General features: G+C 35.1%; 2 protein-coding genes across 2 annotated transcripts in view; one reads left to right on the top strand and one right to left on the bottom strand.

Annotated features, from left to right (window-relative positions):
- Window positions 1-18388, bottom strand: part of LOC126889481 (zinc finger protein 808-like) — a 235214-nt gene that overhangs the window by 106712 nt on the left and 110114 nt on the right. The gene's annotated exons all lie outside the window — the stretch shown is intronic.
- LOC126889480 (methyl farnesoate epoxidase-like) overlaps window positions 1-18388 on the top strand; it is a 243605-nt gene that overhangs the window by 187960 nt on the left and 37257 nt on the right. Inside the window, exons 6-7 of the mRNA XM_050657807.1 lie at window positions 7360-7698; window positions 15013-15525. Of these exons, the coding sequence (XP_050513764.1) occupies window positions 7360-7698; window positions 15013-15525 (852 nt within the window). The remainder of the gene's footprint in view (window positions 1-7359; window positions 7699-15012; window positions 15526-18388) is intronic.

The raw sequence follows: 18388 nt of genomic DNA, 5'->3' as shown, positions 1-18388 counted from the left end.
CCGCGCTTTATATTCCTCTGTTTCGTGTAAAATAAATTAGTTGCTCGCACATATTTAGTATTAAAATATTCTAGGAATTACGTACTATCAAGAAGCAAAGAAGCATTACTACTAGCAAAGAAGATCAAGTACCAGAAATATTAACAAGGAGAAAGGGCATTGTCAACCAAGGATCAGAACTGCTATCGGAAATCACAATAGATGAAATAAAACTAGCCCTAAGAAAAGCTAAGAATAACAAATCTCCAGGCGAAGATTGCGTAGTTACTGATACAACCAAAATCGGAGGCACTTGTCCTCTTAAGAAAATAAAAAACCTTTTTAACATGTGCCTTTTAGATAGTACTATACCCGGCAAATGGCACAATGCTCAAGTAATTCTATTGTACAAAAAAGGAGATCCCCATGAATTAGAAAATTACAGACCTATAAGCCTTCTTAGTCACTTATACAAACTCCTTATTAGAATAGTAACGAATCGTCTTGAGAAAATCTTGATTTCTACCAGCCAATGGAGCAAGCGGGATTTCGTACCGCATTTGGAACAAATGATCACCTACAGAGCATTAAAACGGTAATAGAAAAGACTGTCGAATAAAATCGACCACTCGTTTTGGTTTTTGTATATTTCCATAAAGTCTTTGACTTGGTAGAATTTGACAAAATTCTGAAAGCACTACAAGCATGCCGCATTGACTACCGATACACAAGGTTAATTTACAATACATACAAGAACGCAACTATGTCGGTGAAACTACATAAAAACACGGACCATATCCTAATCGGCAGAGGAGTCTGACAGGGCGATAACTTATCGCCTAAACTAAACTGTTTACCGCAGTACTAGAATAGGCTTGAATAAAACTTAACTGGGAAGAGCCAGACCTGAATATTGATGGTAGAAGATTAACAAATTTGCAATTCGTAGACGACATAGTTTAATTCTCTGACAACCTCAAGGAGATATGTACAATGCTACATGAACTTCAGTTAGTGTATGCCAGTGTAGGTCTTAAAATAAACATCTCCAAAACAAAATTCATGACAAACCTAGTACCTAGCGGAAATATCAATACTGGAAACAACGATGTAGAGCTAGTGAAAAAATACATATACCTTGGACACGAAATAAAGATCACAAGAGACAACCAAACATGCAAACTACGAAGAAGAATAAACCTACCATGGGCAGCCCATGGAAATCTAAAAGAAATCTTTAAAAGCGATGTACCAATTTCTCTAAAACGTAAAATATTTGACCAATTTGTGTTGCATATGATGACTTATGGTGCCGAAACTTTGACATTGACAGCTACAACTTCTAAAATGCTGCAAATAGCCCAGCTGAAAATGGAAAGGTCAATGCTGAGTATATCGCTTCGTGACCGAGTTAGAAATGAAGACTTAAGGCGAAGAACAGGTGTTACCGATATAATTTCCCGAATTGCCACCCTGAAATGGAACTGGGCCGGACACGTCGCCCGAATCAGTGATGGGGGTGGACGAAGAGATTCCTTGAGTGGAGGCCGAGATTAGACAAAAGAAGTAGAGGAAGACCACCTACTCGTTGGACTGATGAGCTCAAGAAAATGTCAAGAAATTGGATGCAAAGTGCTCAAAATAGAGAACAATGGACAAAAATGAGGGAGGCCTATGTCCAGCAGTGAACGAAAAGGGTTGGATGATGATGATGATGATACGTACTATCGAAATATATCGGTATCCGATTTTGTTGCTAACCGTAGAACTTGCAAATGCATTAGTTTATCCCACCCGACCTTACTCCGCGCTATATGTGTCTCTGTTGTATGTTAAATAAATAAGTTACTCGTACATATTTTTTTGTACTAAAATAATTTAGGGAACACGTACCATCGAATTATACCGCTATCTGATTTTATTGCTCATTGTTTTAGTGAACATACAAGTGTTTCGTTGTGCGTCTAATGAGAAGCTGGCCCCGCCCCACTTTCAACGCGATTTCCTGGTCAACGGTTTGAGCAACAAAATTCGGAATAGAGCAACTAATTAGCACATAAATAGCACTAAATTTTTCACCAAAAAAATCAAGAAATTTGAGCTTTTTTCGGTGTGAGTGGGTGCAGCTTGAAATTAAGCTGGATCCCCCACTTTGAACGCGATTTCCTGGTCAACGGTTTGAGCAACAAAATTCGAAATAGAGCAAGTAATTAGCACATAAATAGCACTAAATTTTTCACCAAAAAAATCAAGAAGTTTGAGCTTTTTTCGGTGTGGGTGGGTGCAACTTGCCATTAACTTGCACCGCCCCACTTTCAACGCGATTTCCTGGTCAACGGTTTGAGCAACAAAATTCGGATTGTAGCAGCTAATTAGCACATAAATAGCACTAAATCTATCACCAAAAAAATCAATAAGTTTGAACTTTTTTCGGTGTGGGTGGGTGCAGCTTGCCATTAAGCTGGACTCCCCCACTTTGAACGCGATTTCCTGGTCAACCGTTTGAGCAACAAAATTCGGAATAGAGCAGGTAATTAGCACATAAATAGCACTAAATTTTTCACAAAAAAAATCAAGAAGTTTGAGCTTTTTTCGGTGTGGGTGGGTGCAGCTTGCCATTAACCTGCACCCCCCCACTTTCAACGCGATTTCCTGGTAAACGGTTTGAGCAACAAAATTCGGAATAGAGCAACTAATTAGCACATAAATAGCACTAAATTTATCACCAAAAAAAAATCAAGAAGTTTGAGCTTTTTTCGGTGTGGGTGGGTGCAGCTTGCCATTAACCTGCACCCCCCCATTTTCAACGCGATTTCCTGGTAAACGGTTTGAGCAACAAATTTCAGAATAGAGCAACTAATTAGCACATAAATAGCACTAAATTTATCACCAAAAAAAATCAAGAAGTTTGAGCTTTTTTCGGTGTGGGCGGGTGCAGCTTTACATTAACCTGCACCCCCATTTTCAACGCGATTTCCTGGTAAATGGTTTGAGCAACAAAATTCGGAATAGAGCAACTAATTAGCACATAAATAGCACTAAATTTTTCACCAAAAAAATCAAGAAATTTGAGCTTTTTTCGGTGTGAGTGGGTGCAGCTTGAAATTAAGCGGGATCCCCCACTTTGAACGCGATTTCCTGGTCAACGGTTTGAGCAACAAAATTCGGAATAGAGCAAATAATTAGCACATAAATAGCACTAAATTTTTCACCAAAAAAATCAAGAAGTTTGAGGTTTTTTCGGTGTGGGTGGGTGCAACTTGCCATTAACTTGCACCGCCCCACTTTCAACGCGATTTCTTGGTCAACGGTTTGAGCAACAAAATTCGGATTGTAGCAGCTAATTAGCACATAAATAGCACTAAATTTATCACCAAAAAAATCAATAAGTTTGAGCTTTTTTCGGTGTGGGTGGGTGCAGCTTGCCATTAACCTGCACCCCCCCCCCCCCCCACTTTCAACGCGATTTCCTGGTAAATGGTTTGAGCAACAAAATTCGGAATATAGCAACTAATTAGCACATAAATAGCACTAAATTTATCACCAAAAAAAATCAAGAAGTTTGAACTTTTTTCGGTGTGGGTGGGTGCAGCTTTCCATTAACCTGCACCCCCCCACTTTCAACGCGATTTCCTGGTAAACGGTTTGAGCAACAAATTTCAGAATAGAGCAACTAATTAGCACATAAATAGCACTAAATTTATCACCAAAAAAATCAAGAAGTTTGAGCTTTTTTCGGTGTGGGTGGGTGCAGCTTTACATTAACCTGCACCCCCCCACTTTCAACGCGATTTCCTGGTAAACGGTTTGAGCAACAAAATTCGGAATAGAGCAACTAATTAGCACATAAATAGCACTAAATTTATCACAAAAAAAAATCAAGACGTTTGAGCTTTTTTCGGTGTGGGTGGGTGCAGCTTTACATTAACCTGCACCCCCCCACTTTCAACGCGATTTCCTGGTAAACGGTTTGAGCAACAAAATTCGGAATAGAGCAACTAATTAGCACATAAATAGCACTAAATTTTTTGCTTAGTTCGAACTTTATTCGCGATGGTGGGGGGTGCAGCTTAATATGGGTTATTCTGGGACCAAAAATAGTTCGAATGAACCTAACTTACCTTAATACAAATATGCACATAAAAAGAGTTACAGCCCTTTGAAGTTATAAAATGAAAATCTATTTTTTCGAATATATTGAAAACTATTGAAAACTTTTTATTGAAAATGGACATGTGGCATTCTTATGGCAGGAACATCTTAAAGAAAAATTATAGTGAAATTTGTGCATCCTATAAAACTTTTTTGGGGATTTTGTTCTCTTAAACCCCCCAAACTTTTGTGTACGTCTCAATTAAATTATTATTGTGGTACCATTAGTTAAACTCAATATTAGTAAAACTTTTTTGCCTCTTAGTATTTTTTCGATAAGGCAGTTTTTATCGAGTTGAGGCTTATTTTTCAATATGTTTACATAAAAATTTTATGGGGGTTTTGTTCTTTTAAACCCCCCAAATGTTTGTGTAGGTTCCAATTAAAATATTACTGCGATACCATTAGTTAAACACAGTGTTTTTAAAACTTTTTTGCCTCTTTGTATTTTTTCGAAAAGGCACCTTTTATCGAGATGTGGCTTCTTTACTAATATGGTTCAAAATATCCCCAAAAATGTAAATCCTAAATAAATTTTCATATTATTACCAAGTCTCCATAATCGTACTTAACCATATACAAATAAGTGGTGGATTTGAAAAATATTCGAAATATTTCGATAAAAACTGACTTTTCGAAAAAGTACTAAGAGGCAAAAAAGTCTTAAAAATATTGTATTTAACTAATGGTACTACAAAAATAAATTAATTGGAACGTACACAAAAGTTTGGGGGGGTTTAAAGGAACAAAACCCCCATAAAATTTTTATGAGGTGTCCAAATTTCACTATAATTTTTTCTTAAGATGCTACTGCCACAAGAATGCCACTTGTCCATTTTCAATAAAAAATCTTTAACAGTTTTCGATATATTGGAAAAAATCAATTTTCATTTTGTAACTTCAAAGGGTTGTAACTTTTTTTGTGTGCACATTTGTACTAAAATAAGTTAGGTTCAATCGAATTATTTTTGGTCCCAGAATATGTGATTCAATTTATGACCTGTATTTTTGTTACACCCTGTATTATTCAGTTTATACCAATCGATTAACTGTGATATTTCGTTACATAGAAGGTTTCACTCCTGTTGAAAGGTTTACCATATTTTTGCCAAATCGCGGTCATAAAGCAGAAGATATATTTAATTCTCTAATGACATTTTTGCAAGAACATGATATCGATTTGAAAAGCTGCAGGAGACCGTCCTACGTTAATGCGTCAGTTATCAGTGGAAAATACAATGGTGTTCAGGCTAAAATTATAGAACAAAAAGGTACGTGTGGGTGCTCCGTGTTCGGTGTAGCTGCTGAAATGGATACGGCATGCGCTCCCCTACATATAACCCGCAAACCAGTTGAGTCAAAGAGGGTGAGCGTTGTGGGGCGAGCACCAACGTATCCACTATGTGGAGATGCTACACCGAGCACGGAGCACCCACGTATGGATACGTACCTTAATATCTTGGAGTTGTGGATTCCTTGTGTCGCCCACTCTCTAAATTTAGTTTCAAAAGCTGGAACTACAACTTAGAAGAACTAACTATATGTATTTTTCACTTCTTCTACATATATACACAGTTTGTTAACAGAATGTTTAAAAGCTGCATCTAAAAGAGCAAATACTACTAGATGATCATGGAGGTGATGCCGCAAAAGAACTAATTAAAGAATATAATCAGACTAAAGAAGCATTATCCAAAATTTCGGAAGACTATGAGCAACAATTTAAAACTCATAGCATTGCAAATGGTTTGTACCTATAATCGAATGTGTTTACTGGAAACAGAGAGGATATTAGGGAGGACAAACAGCATAAGTCGTATTCTTCAAGATCCAAATATTGACCTTAATTCAGGAGTGGCAGTACGTAGATCACTTAAATAAATTATACAGTCAAGACGTGACAATTTCGAAAGATATGAGAACATCAGAGAAGTTTAGAACTCAAAATTGTATCGCTATAATAGATCACTTATCACTTCATTACCTCTTTAAGTCAGAGGTTGTCTACTCATCCCAGTTTTGGATTTTTACATCATTTTGGAAAATTGGAAAATTGAACTCATTTAGATGAAAACTTATGTGTCCATCTGGTACAGTTTGTAAGATTCTTTAATTCATTTAAAGAGGAAATCAGCTCATCAAATATAAGCAAAGAACTTCAAATGTACCAACTGCTAAAAAAAGAATATGAATGATGCTTTTCCAAATGTTGAGGTGACACTTTGTTTATATTTAGTTCTGATGCTAACTAATTGCAGTGGATAGAGATCATTCTCAAAACTTAAGTTAATTAAAAATCGACTTCGGTCTACGATGGGCTAAGAGTGTTTGAATCATCTCTCTATAATGAGCATTGGCCACGATGTCTTAATGCAACTAGATATGTCCCACATAATCAAGAAATTTTCTTATCTTATCTCGAATTAAAATATCTCGAAAAGTTTCCGGACTTTAACCTTACATCTTACTATTATTTTTAATATTTTACTGTAGCAAGTTACAGCTCTTGTACTTTTTATTATTCAAAAATATATTTATAAAAGTAGATTAACATTTTTTTAATGGTAGGAGGTAGGTCTACACACCAATTCTGCCCAGGGGCCACCACTGCCTTAAATCCGCCTATGAAAACGATATTGTTAAAGAATAATGCTATAACATGTTAAAAAAATCACTTAAATCGGTCAACAGGTTTAGGAAATTCGAGACATTAAAAATGACCAATTTTTAAGGAGGTGCGTTAATTTCTTGGAGAAGTGTATCTCTTATTCAGGGTAAAATGCAAACCTTGATACTAAAGGACTCTATTTGAAATTCTCAATTGCATGATATGAAGATAATATATGCATTATCTGGTATATTTCATGGGAATTATCCAGAATTTTAATTTAAAATGTATTTATATTTATTTCTTTTTTCTTTTGTATTCTGAGTTCTTCCTATAATTTGTTATGATGTGTTTGTAATTTTTATTGTTGTTCTATGTCATGACTTTCGTAATTTTTAACATCCCATGCGCTGCCTTATGAGCTCTGTTTCGTCCACCTCTTAACTTACCTTGTTCTCATATTTTTCAAAAAATTTGGTCCCTTTCTAAAAAATATAAATAAAATTGAGTTTGGCAACATTGTGTGAATACCAAGTCTTCTCGGATATCAACAGAACCGTAATTTAGTCCAGACAAATTAATATATTTTCTACCAACAAAAATATTTTCTTTTTTTTCAGGTATGTTGTTTCTTATTGCAGCGGCAGTTATTTTAATATGTATACTAGCCTATATTGATACCAAGAAACCTAAGAATTTTCCACCGGGCCCTAAGTGGTGGCCAATTCTTGGATCCGCCCCTCAAATAGCAAGCATTCAGAAACGCACAAATCATTTTGTGTATGCAACGTCTGAATTAGCCAAAAAATATGGTCCAGTTCTAGGACTGAAAGTTGGTACAGAAGTTATTGTTATTGTTAATGGATATGCAGCAAATAAAGAGTTCCTATTGTCTGAGGATCTTTCAGGTCGACCAATTGGAGAATTCTTCGATAAAAGAACATGGGGAAAACGAAGAGGTAAGAAAAAAAGTTAAATACGACGATACCGTGTAATTCTGTGTCGCCACCAAATTGCATGAACATTTAGATTTAGGTTCTACTTACACTCCACTTGAAAGTTGGACGTAGGTTGCCGTTGGTTGCTTTTACGTGGGGGGGGGGTTACTTGCTGTGTTATTGCTTTTACACGTGGGTGAAAAATGATGCGTTTAAAATAAGTCCGTAAATGCATAATATCACTAATTTTGCAACTTTTGTTCTATCTATAGGGTTTTTTTTAAGATAGTCACAATACTTTTCGAGTTATTTGCGAGTGAAAAGGTTTATTTCATGGAATCACATGGGAAATAATTAATTTACCGAAAAAAGTTATCTTTGGAATAGCTCTGCATGGTCTAAACCCCAAGAGGCAACCATCATATATTAAATTTTATTAATGCTATACGAAGTGTTCCAAAAAATATTAATTTTGCTGAATGGTAAAGTACATTCACAATATCGACAATTGTTACTATGAAAAGTTGTTTGGATTTAAAAACTATATTTTAATATGCAATTACATCCTTCTTATTGAAAAAAAAATTACAAATTTTTCTAAAATGGCAGATACTGAACATAATGTTTATTGTTCTGAAGCTATTTCCTTCATTTCATTACATTTTTGTAATCAAGTATTCTAAATGGGAAATCAGCCACAATTTAATTAAAAAAATGATTTTATTAACGTTTAGACGTTCAAATCGGATGTCGTTGTCAAAATACAATTATTTTGACAACGACATCCGTGGCGGTCATGGTTCTGACGAGCGACGAACGAACAGCTCGCAAGCGGTTCGTCCCGCCGTACAAATTATACGAATATAGCGTTCGCGAACAGTTCGGCTCGCATATGTGTACCGACCTTTAATTCATAGATTTTAATTCCAAAACAACGTTTCATAATAATTTTCGATATTGTGAAATATAATGGTCCTCTTGAGCGATATTCATATCATTTTTCGACATACCTCGCATAAAATTGATAAAGTTTAATATCTGACGATTGCATCTTATGTTTTAGATTTTAGACCAAGCAGAGCTTCTTATGAAGAATATATAATTATATTTTAAATATATACACACACCCAAACTTATACGGAATCATCCGATATTTCTTATTATTTCGTGCGGATTTGAAAAAACGAACACACGAAGTCAAACAATATTTATTTTAAAGCAATTTAGTCACAAACACATAACAATTAAATAAAACAATAAAGTATCTAATCAACAAATTGAAATTATTATTTCGAATGGACCAATACGACGAAGATAATAATGAAATCTTAAATTTTCTTGATATACCTTTTCAAATGGATCTCCCAATAAAAAAATTTAAACCTAAAGAAATCCGAATGGTAATTATGGATGAAATCAATCCAAAAAAGGCTCCTGGATATGACCTCGTCACTGGAAAAATCCTGCAAAACGTAACTAAGAAAACAATCATGGCAATAACACATATATTTAATGCAATACTTACGTATGCACATTTTCCCAATCAGTGGAAAGTAGCAGAGATCATAATGTTACAAAAACCAGGAAAAGACCCCAAAGAACTGAACTCATATAGACCCATTAGTCTCTTACCTATATTATCTAAGCTATTTGAAAAAATGTTTCTACGTCGATTAGAACCAATAATAGAAGAAACAATATTAATTCCAAAACACCAATTTGGTTTTCGTAGCAAACATGGAACAATAGAGCAAACACATCGTATAGTCAAACAAATCAGCAATGATCTAGAAAACAAGAGGTACTGCAGTGCAGCTTTTCTAGATATCAGCCAAGCATTCGACAAAGTGTGGCATACAGGACTCCTCCATAAGCTGAAGAAAAATCTTCCGTATCAATATTATTTAATTATAAAATCGTATCTGACAGATCGCTTTTCATTAGTAAAACAACAAGATGCTCGCTCAGAACTATTTAAAATAAAATCCGGCGTCCCACAAGGTAGTGTACTTGGTCCCTTACTATACCTGTTATTTACTGCTGACCTACCTACAACTAGATTGACAACAGTCGCAACATTCGCGGATGACACAGGTATTATCGCATCTCACACAGACCCCCAAAGAGCTTCGCATAACTTAAAAGCCCACTTAAATAAAATAGAAAAATGGTTAAAAAAAATGGAAACTAAGAGCTAATGAAACAAAATCGACCCACATGACATTTACCATGCTAAGAGAGAGCTGTCCACCAGTATACATAAACAACAAACAATTATTACAAGTAGATACAACCAAATACCTGGGCATACATCTAGATAAAAGACTAACATGGAGAAAACACATATTCACCAAAAGAAAGCAACTTGGGCTCAAACTTCAACAAATGTACTGGATTCTGGGTAGACATTCAAGACTGTCAATTGAAAATAAATTAGTGGTATACAAAGCCATACTTAAACCCATATGGACCTATGGCATACAGCTATGGGGCTCAGCCAGCAACTCTAACTTGGAAATTATACAACGTTTTCAAAATAAGGCATTAAGAACCATAGTAAACGCTCCATGGTAGGTCCCCAACGCAATAATAGAGAGAGGCCTGAAAGTTCTCAGCATCAAAGAAGAAATCAGCAAATACAGTGAAAAGTATGAAGAAAGACTTAGTGCGCATCCAAATGATTTCGCGAGTGAATTATTAAACACGGAGGGTGAAGTTCGCAGACTTAAGCGTTATAAACCAACTGACTTACCAAATAGATTTTAGATAAATTAGAACTATTTTAAGTTTTACTTTATTTTACTAGTAGTACTATCTATACATTTGTTGATAATTTAGAAAGGAAAGTTTTCATTGGAATTCTTACCTACATGTCATAGCCTAAGAAAGTCATAACTTTAACTGATTGTTCCTAAAGGAACAGATTGTTAAATAAATTGGAGTAATAAAAAAAAAATATTTCGTGCGGATTTGAAAAAACAAACACACGAAGTCAAAGAATATTTATTTTAAAGCAATTTAGTCACAAATACATAACAATTAAATAAAACAATAAAGTATCTAATCAACAAATTGAAACTAGTTGTTTTAAAGTCAATCGCATCAAAAATTTTAATGTAAAACTAATAATGTTTAAATTGTTTTTATTACTTTTTTTTATTTTTTTGGTAGTCAGAGTTATCACCTCTAGTCCTTGCAAGCTTCAGTTTGCGGGGGCACGCTCCTAATCAAATTATCAACATTTTGTTGTGGTAGGTTGCTCCATTCTTCAAGAGGAGCTTGTACTAGCCGTGCGGTGTTTTGTGGATTTTCCCGGTGAGCTCCAATTTTTCTTTTAAGCATATCCTTCAAGTACTCAATAGGGTTAAGCTCGGGTGAGCAAGCAGGCTACTCCAAACAAGGGATACCTTCTGCTTCAATGATGTCTCTAGTCACTCTAATGGTATGTGGAGGTCCATTATTATGCATGAAAATTAAATTTTCTCCTGTTGCACCTCTGCAGAGCCTAACTACAGGTTATCAACATACCTGTGAGCAGTTAACGTTGATTTGATGAAAATTAAAGGAGTTTCTTTACGGATCACAATTCCTCTCCAGAACATTACACTTCCCTTTTTATATTTGTGAATAGATCTGACAGTTTTCGTTCTTGCTTGTCTTCCTCGACCTCTAAGTACACGATTTCGTGGGTCATCTGATTTTACACAAATCCTGCCTTTTTATGAAAATGGCACATTTTGTCAATTGTCAATATTCCAGTTTTGGTGGTGAAGACACCAATTTAGACGATCAATCTTGTGCTGCCTGGATAACTCGGGAACCCGTAACTGTCCCTTGCTGTATACTTCTTGGCACGGACTCCTTATCTTTTCAACTGAAACAGTTACACCTGTAGCTTCCAAAAGCTGCCTTTGGAGCTGCTAGTGACAAATGATTGGGTGTCTTCCAGCTGATTGGACAAATAAACGATCGTGGCGAGCCCTTATTACTTTTTGGCCACTTTCCCTTTTTTATTTTTGAGCTTTCCTATTTCCTGTTACCTAGTATAGGTTTATTACAGCAGAGTTGATTATTAAAATATGTCCCTGGAATGTGAAGACAATGTATCAGGCTGGAAAAATTCATAATACCATTCAAGAAATGACCAGACTCGGAATCGGTATAATGGGCATAAGCGAAATGAGGTGGCCAAATAGTGGTGCTTGTATTGTTGACAACCATATGGTATACCACTCAGGAAATGACGATGGTCAACATATATATGGGGTTGGAATAATCGTGTCTCCCCAATTACGTCAATATGTTACAAATGTTATACCTATTTCTGAAAGATTAATAATAATCCAACTGAATACTAGCCCCGTCAAATTAAATATATTACAAGTGTATGCCCCCACGAGCGATAAACCAGAAGAAGATCTAGAGCAATTCTATGAGTTGTTGATAAAGTCACTTAAACGACTTAAAAAAGAAGATATAACTATCATTATGGGTGACTTCAATGCGAAAATTGGTAAAGGGAGAAGCGGTGAATTCATAGGTGATTTTGGTCTAGGACAGAGAAATGAAAGGGGAGACAGATTAAAACTGTTTGTAGAAGAAGAAGAATTTACAATACTAAACACATTCTTCAAACTACCACCAAGACGCTTGTACACCTGGGTCTCCCCGCAAGATCAACCAGGAAACGTAATACGGAATCAAATTGACTACATAATGGTGAACAAGAGATTCCGTAATGGATGCCTATCGGTTAAGGGTTACCCCGGTGCTGACGTATCATCAGATCATGTTCCTGTTGTTGGTAAATTTAGGTTTAGATTCAAGAAGGTTGCAAAAAAGAACAGCAACAAAAAGTGCGATATGAGAATACTAAAAGATAAGAAAACTAAAGAGACAGTCGCACAGATTCTTTCAGAGAAGCTAATTAATATGGAGCAAACATATAATGCCGAAGAATCACTCCAAAATATATGTGAAACCTTTAACAACATCAGAGAAGAACATCTAATAGAAAATAAAGAGATGAGAAAAAGTTGGATGAACGACAATATACTACAACTTATGGAAGAAAGAAGAAAATCAAAAAACAACAAAATAATGTACAACACGATTCAGCGACAAATAAGAACTGAAATAAGAAAGGCCAAAGAAAATTGGTTAAAATCACAGTGTGAAGAGATAGAGTCGTTAGAGCAAAAACATGATACGTTTAACATACATAAAAAGGTGAAACAAGCAGCTGGTCTTCAGAAATCCAACACAGCTAGCAAATTGCGAGACCAACAGGAGAATATCATCACAGACAGAAATCAAGAAATCTGCATATGGACAAAATACATACAGGAACTTTTTGATGATACTAGATCCGAACAACCTCCATCCTACATATGTGATGACCACTTACCAATCACATCAGGTGAAGTGGAAAGAGCAATATCACAACTAAAAGATGGCAAAGCTCCTGGACCTGACAATGCATATGCTGAACTCATACAACTATTTGACACCGACGGTACTCAACGCCTAACCAAAATATTTAACGACATATATTTAAGCGGAGTAATACCAAAAGCATGGTTGAAGTCGACGTTTGTTGCTTTACCAAAGAAAACAAAGTCCGTATCCTGCAGTGATTTCCGAACCATCAGCTTAATGAGCCATATTTTAAAGCTATTTCTAAAAATTATACATCAAAGGATATATAGACTGTGCGAAGAAAAAATCAGCCGAACACAGTTTGGTTTTCGAAATGCAGTGGGTACAAGAGAGGCTCTATTTAGTATACAAGTGCTATTTCAACGATGTAGAGACGTGAATTGCGATATTTATGCATGTTTCATTGATTACCATAAAGCGTTCGATACAGTAAAGCACGACAAGCTGATGGAGATATTAACCAATATTGGAATAAACACCTGTGATTTAAGGATTATCAGCAATCTGTACTGGAATCAAACATCATCTATCCGGACAGAGGCAGGAGAATCCGACGATATCAAAATCAAACGTGGGGTCCGTCAGGGATGTATACTATCCCCACTGCTGTTTAACATCTACTCTGAGGAACTCTTTCAAGAAGCATTGGATGATGTTGAAGCCGGAATTAGAATTAACGGAGAATGTATCAATAACATAAGATACGCAGACGACACTGTGGTATTCGCTGACAGTTCTGAAGCCCTACAGGAGTTAATGAGCAGAATCGCAGAAGTCAGTCAGAGATATGGAGTTTCACTAAACACTAAGAAAACCAAATGTATGATGATCTCTAAGAATGAACAGCAATTTGGACGAATCAGTGTGAATGGTCAACAAATAGAAAGAGTAAAAACATACACCTACCTTGGTACCAACGTCAATGAAAATTGGGACCATTCTATAGAAATCAAATGTAGGATAGAGAAAGCAAGATCTGCATTTCAAAAAATGGCAAAGTTGTTCAAATGTCATGATTTGTCGATACCCATAAAAGTCAGTTTACTACGATGTTATATATTTCCTATACTGTTGTACGGAGTTGAGTCGTGGACTCTCACAGACGCCACCTGCAAGAAAATTGAGGCTTTTGAGATGTGGCTTTATCGTCGAATCCTGAAGATATCTTATACCGACCACATTACTAATGAGGGTGTTTTGCTGAGAATGAAAAAAGAAAAAGAGCTGTTAATCAAAATAAAAACAGCCAAAATCGAATACCTCGGTCACATCATGAGGAACAGTGAGAGATATGGACTGCTGCAACTGGTCTTGCAGGGAAAAGTAGAGGGAAAGCGAGGACCAGGAAGGCGAAGGATTTCCTGGCTGAAAAATCTACGAACGTGGTTCAACACAACCACTACAAATCTTTTCAGAGCAGCAGTGTGCAAAGTGCAGATTGCCATGATGGTCACCAACATCCGAAACGGATAGGCACTACAAGAAGAAGAAGTATAGGTTTTAGACAGAACGCCCTGTGTTACACCTAGCTCTGCAGCTATGTCCCTCTGGGAACATTACTTGCTCCCCAAGACCAATAGTCTTTCTCCGTTGTAGGTTCTATAACCCCACATGTGGCATATTTTCGTTTTTGGACGCAAAAATTAGTTTATTTATTTTCGTTCAATTTGCAACTCAAGCAAATAACCTACTATACCGTACCGAACTGTACTATCTGATTGTCTTATCGATTTGTTTATTTTAAATGAAAACCTTTATTCTTCGGAATAATAACAAGTTTTTTTAAAAGAAATAAATATTGTTTTGACATACATGGTGATTCCATATAAGTTTGGGTGTGTGTAAGTATTTTAATTATTTACTAGGTACTACATTTATTAATTTCTAACATTTTAGGAATTCTTTTGGTTGACCAACACTTTTGGCAAGAGCAGAGAAGATTTTTCCTAAAACAGTTAAGAGAATTTGGATTTGGCACCAAAAGCATGTCTATGTCGATCGAAGAAGAAGCACAAGAGTTAGTTCAATATATTTTAAGAACCATAAGCCAAAACGATTCTGTCGTATTTAATGTTCACAATATGTTTAATTTACATATTTTAAACTGTTTATGGAAAATGCTGGCGGGAGTAAGATATATGGCAGAAGATGCAAAAATGAGGGAACTTCAGTCGATTTTAAACGAATTATTTCAAGCCGTATCCATGGTCGGTGCTACTTTCAGCCACTTTCCAATTCTTAAGTATATAGCACCAGAAAAATCTGGGTATAACGTATACGTTAAGAATCATAAGTTGATTTGGGATTTTATTCGAAAAGAAATTGCATATCATAAGAAGACTCATAATCCCCACTCTCCAAGAGACGTTATGGATGTATATTTGAATGTTTTAGAGTCAGAAGATGGAAGTAAGTATCAATAGTCTCGGCAGATTATCGGAGAATAGCCCATTTTTGGGAAAAGTTATTTACCAGCAATTTTATTGCTGGAATCGAATCTTATGATTGTATATATTAATAATATAGGTATGCAAAGTCCGCAGATAGTGTGCTACTTTTTTTATAAACAAATGGCGCCCGAAAATCGTGTTTTTTTTTCAATTTTTGCTCTATAACTCCAAATATTTTAACTTTACACCGAAAACACCCAAATAAAAATTCACCGTAATTAAATTCTGCATAGAGACGTGTTTTTAGCAACAGTTTAGCAACAATTGAATTGTTAATTAAAAATTTACGATCGCTATAATAACCAAAATAATTATGTTACATAAGAACAATTATGATTTTTGTATAAAAAGACATTGTACCTATCTAATACACTTTACAGAATTGAAATTGGACTATTTAGGCGCCCTCAGGAATATTTTAAAATTATAAAAAAATTTTTGGCTTATAAACAAATATAATATCTCGGGAAATATTAAATTAAATTAAATCATGAGAACGGTATTGGAAAAAAGCGACAGGACGCTTCTTTTAAAAGAAAAACGTCTAATTGTGATGAGTGGTTCCTGAAATACAACCGGTCAAAGTTGACAGGCATTTACGGCAAAGATATAAACAATAGGATCATAATTTTCGAACCATCATCTTTTCGTTTGTGTCCTCTTTCTCCAAACCAATTGTCATATCTTCAAAATACTCATAACATATATTATTATAATAAAAACTATCGATATTACGAGTGAAAACTGCCAAAAATAGTAAAATTCCAATCAAAAATTAGGTTTTAGATAATGTAATCTCAAAGTTCAAAATCGGTATACGTTAAAAAAATACATTTTCTCGGCTTCCCATGGAGCAATTTTCTTCATTCTTTTTTGTTCCCAACCCTAATAACACAAAACATTCCAGGAATGTTCCTAGAAGGTACACACAGGACATTGAAAACATTCCTGGAATGTCCCCAAAAGCACACGAACGTCCCTGGAAAGTCCCAGGAAAGTTCCGTGTCAGCATTTTAAACATTCCTTGAATGTCTTGTTGGAACATTCCATGAATGTCTATGAATGTTCTTTGAACATTCACAGTATATTTATTAGAATGAATGTCTTGTTGAAACATTCCATGAATGTCTACGAATGTTCTTAGGACATTCAAAGTATATTTTTAGACATTCTCTGAAATATATCGTCAGTGATGTGACAATATCTCCTATATGTTTTTTCATGAGTTTTGCAGGAGACGAAAAACATTTTTTAAGGTCACCTCCTGTTTTCATACGTAAGTTTTGACTTGTTTTGTAGTAAATAGATAGCTGAATTTACTACAAAACAAGTCAAAAAATATATGAAAAGAGGAGGTGGCCCAAACAAGTTTTTCATCTCCTACAGAATTTATGAAAAAGCAGATAGGAGGTAGTGACACATCACCGACGATATACCAGAAGTATATTATGTGGGCTTACCAAATAATACATCCTTGATAAATATAAACATTTTTATTGCACAAAATCTTGTCATATATTTTTTTCCATAATCATTACTACGATGAATTGAATTGTACATTACAATTACAATCTGGTCATAACTCTGGCAAATGAGCAATTTTAATTTAACCTAAATTACTACTGTTCCTTAAAATGAAGAGCTTACCCCATAGCGTCTCTTATCTAATCTAAGAGGCACACAAGCACTATGCCTGCTTTTCTAACCGCACTATTCTAACATATACAGGCACACAAGCATTATGCTCTGCTTTTCACTATCACATATCACTAAAACTAGTTCAAAAAGCTTTGTCCTCTTCAATCTTCTAGTTTGCCCAGTAGTATCCAGGAGATGGATTTCCTCAATATTCTTGTAGGTACTTACGAAGTCGTTGCTTGTGACGTCCAACTTTACTCCAACTTAAAAACAAATCCAGCTGTAAAATATTTATGTGCCTGAAGGCTTTTGTATGCTTTCATCTGCTGCTTAGAGTAGTAACTGAAACTCCACCAGATATGTATAAATTTGGTGGAATGCACTTTATGGTAAAATCCAATTCTGACTGAATTGTATATGGATCTAAATCCCCAATTATTTTCAGCTTCAATAAATATCTAAAACAATAAAATAAATAATGTTATTGCTTGCAAAATTCATCAATATTGATAAATATCAGAGAAAAATGAACAGTAAATAAAAATTGTTTCCCCTACCTTTCTGCAAACATCTGGAGTTTCCAATAATAATTTCCTTAAATATTCACTTTGCAGTGTGGTAAAGTTTTAAAGTTCACAAAATACAGCAAACGAAATCCAAATGAATCCAAAATAGACAAAATACGACGATAAACAATGAAATGAAATGATAATACAAACATAACATTTGTAACCTGTAACTTTTTGTTGTATGCCAACCAGAACCAGAAGTCACGTGGTTTGGATTGCCTAAATACATAATATACACGCGCGGCAAATTTGAAAATGAATGCAAATTGAATCGTAAATGGCCTCTCTTAAAATATAGGACATTGGTAGTATGTTCATAGAATGTCTTGTGGTAACATTCCACGAATAACTTAATCAGATGTCCACCGAATGTTCCTTGAATGTCCAGGACATTCAAACATTAATAGAACTTTGATAGTACATTCCTGGAATGTTTTGTGTTGTTAGGGAAGTAACTCGAGTAGAGCCATCTAACTAACGCATTATTAAATGTCAATATTGCTTTTGTTTTGTTATAATAAATTAATTTAATTACACTGAGTGGCAAAAAAAGTGGCCACCCTATAAAGTTCCGAAAGTAACAATTCATTGGAAATTTTATGCATTGTTTCATAC

Source organism: Diabrotica virgifera, chromosome 8, assembly GCF_917563875.1.
Source record: "Diabrotica virgifera virgifera chromosome 8, PGI_DIABVI_V3a".
NCBI lineage: Eukaryota > Metazoa > Arthropoda > Insecta > Coleoptera > Chrysomelidae > Diabrotica > Diabrotica virgifera.
Note: the sequence above shows the minus strand (reverse complement) of the source record. Positions and strands in the feature narration are given on the sequence as shown.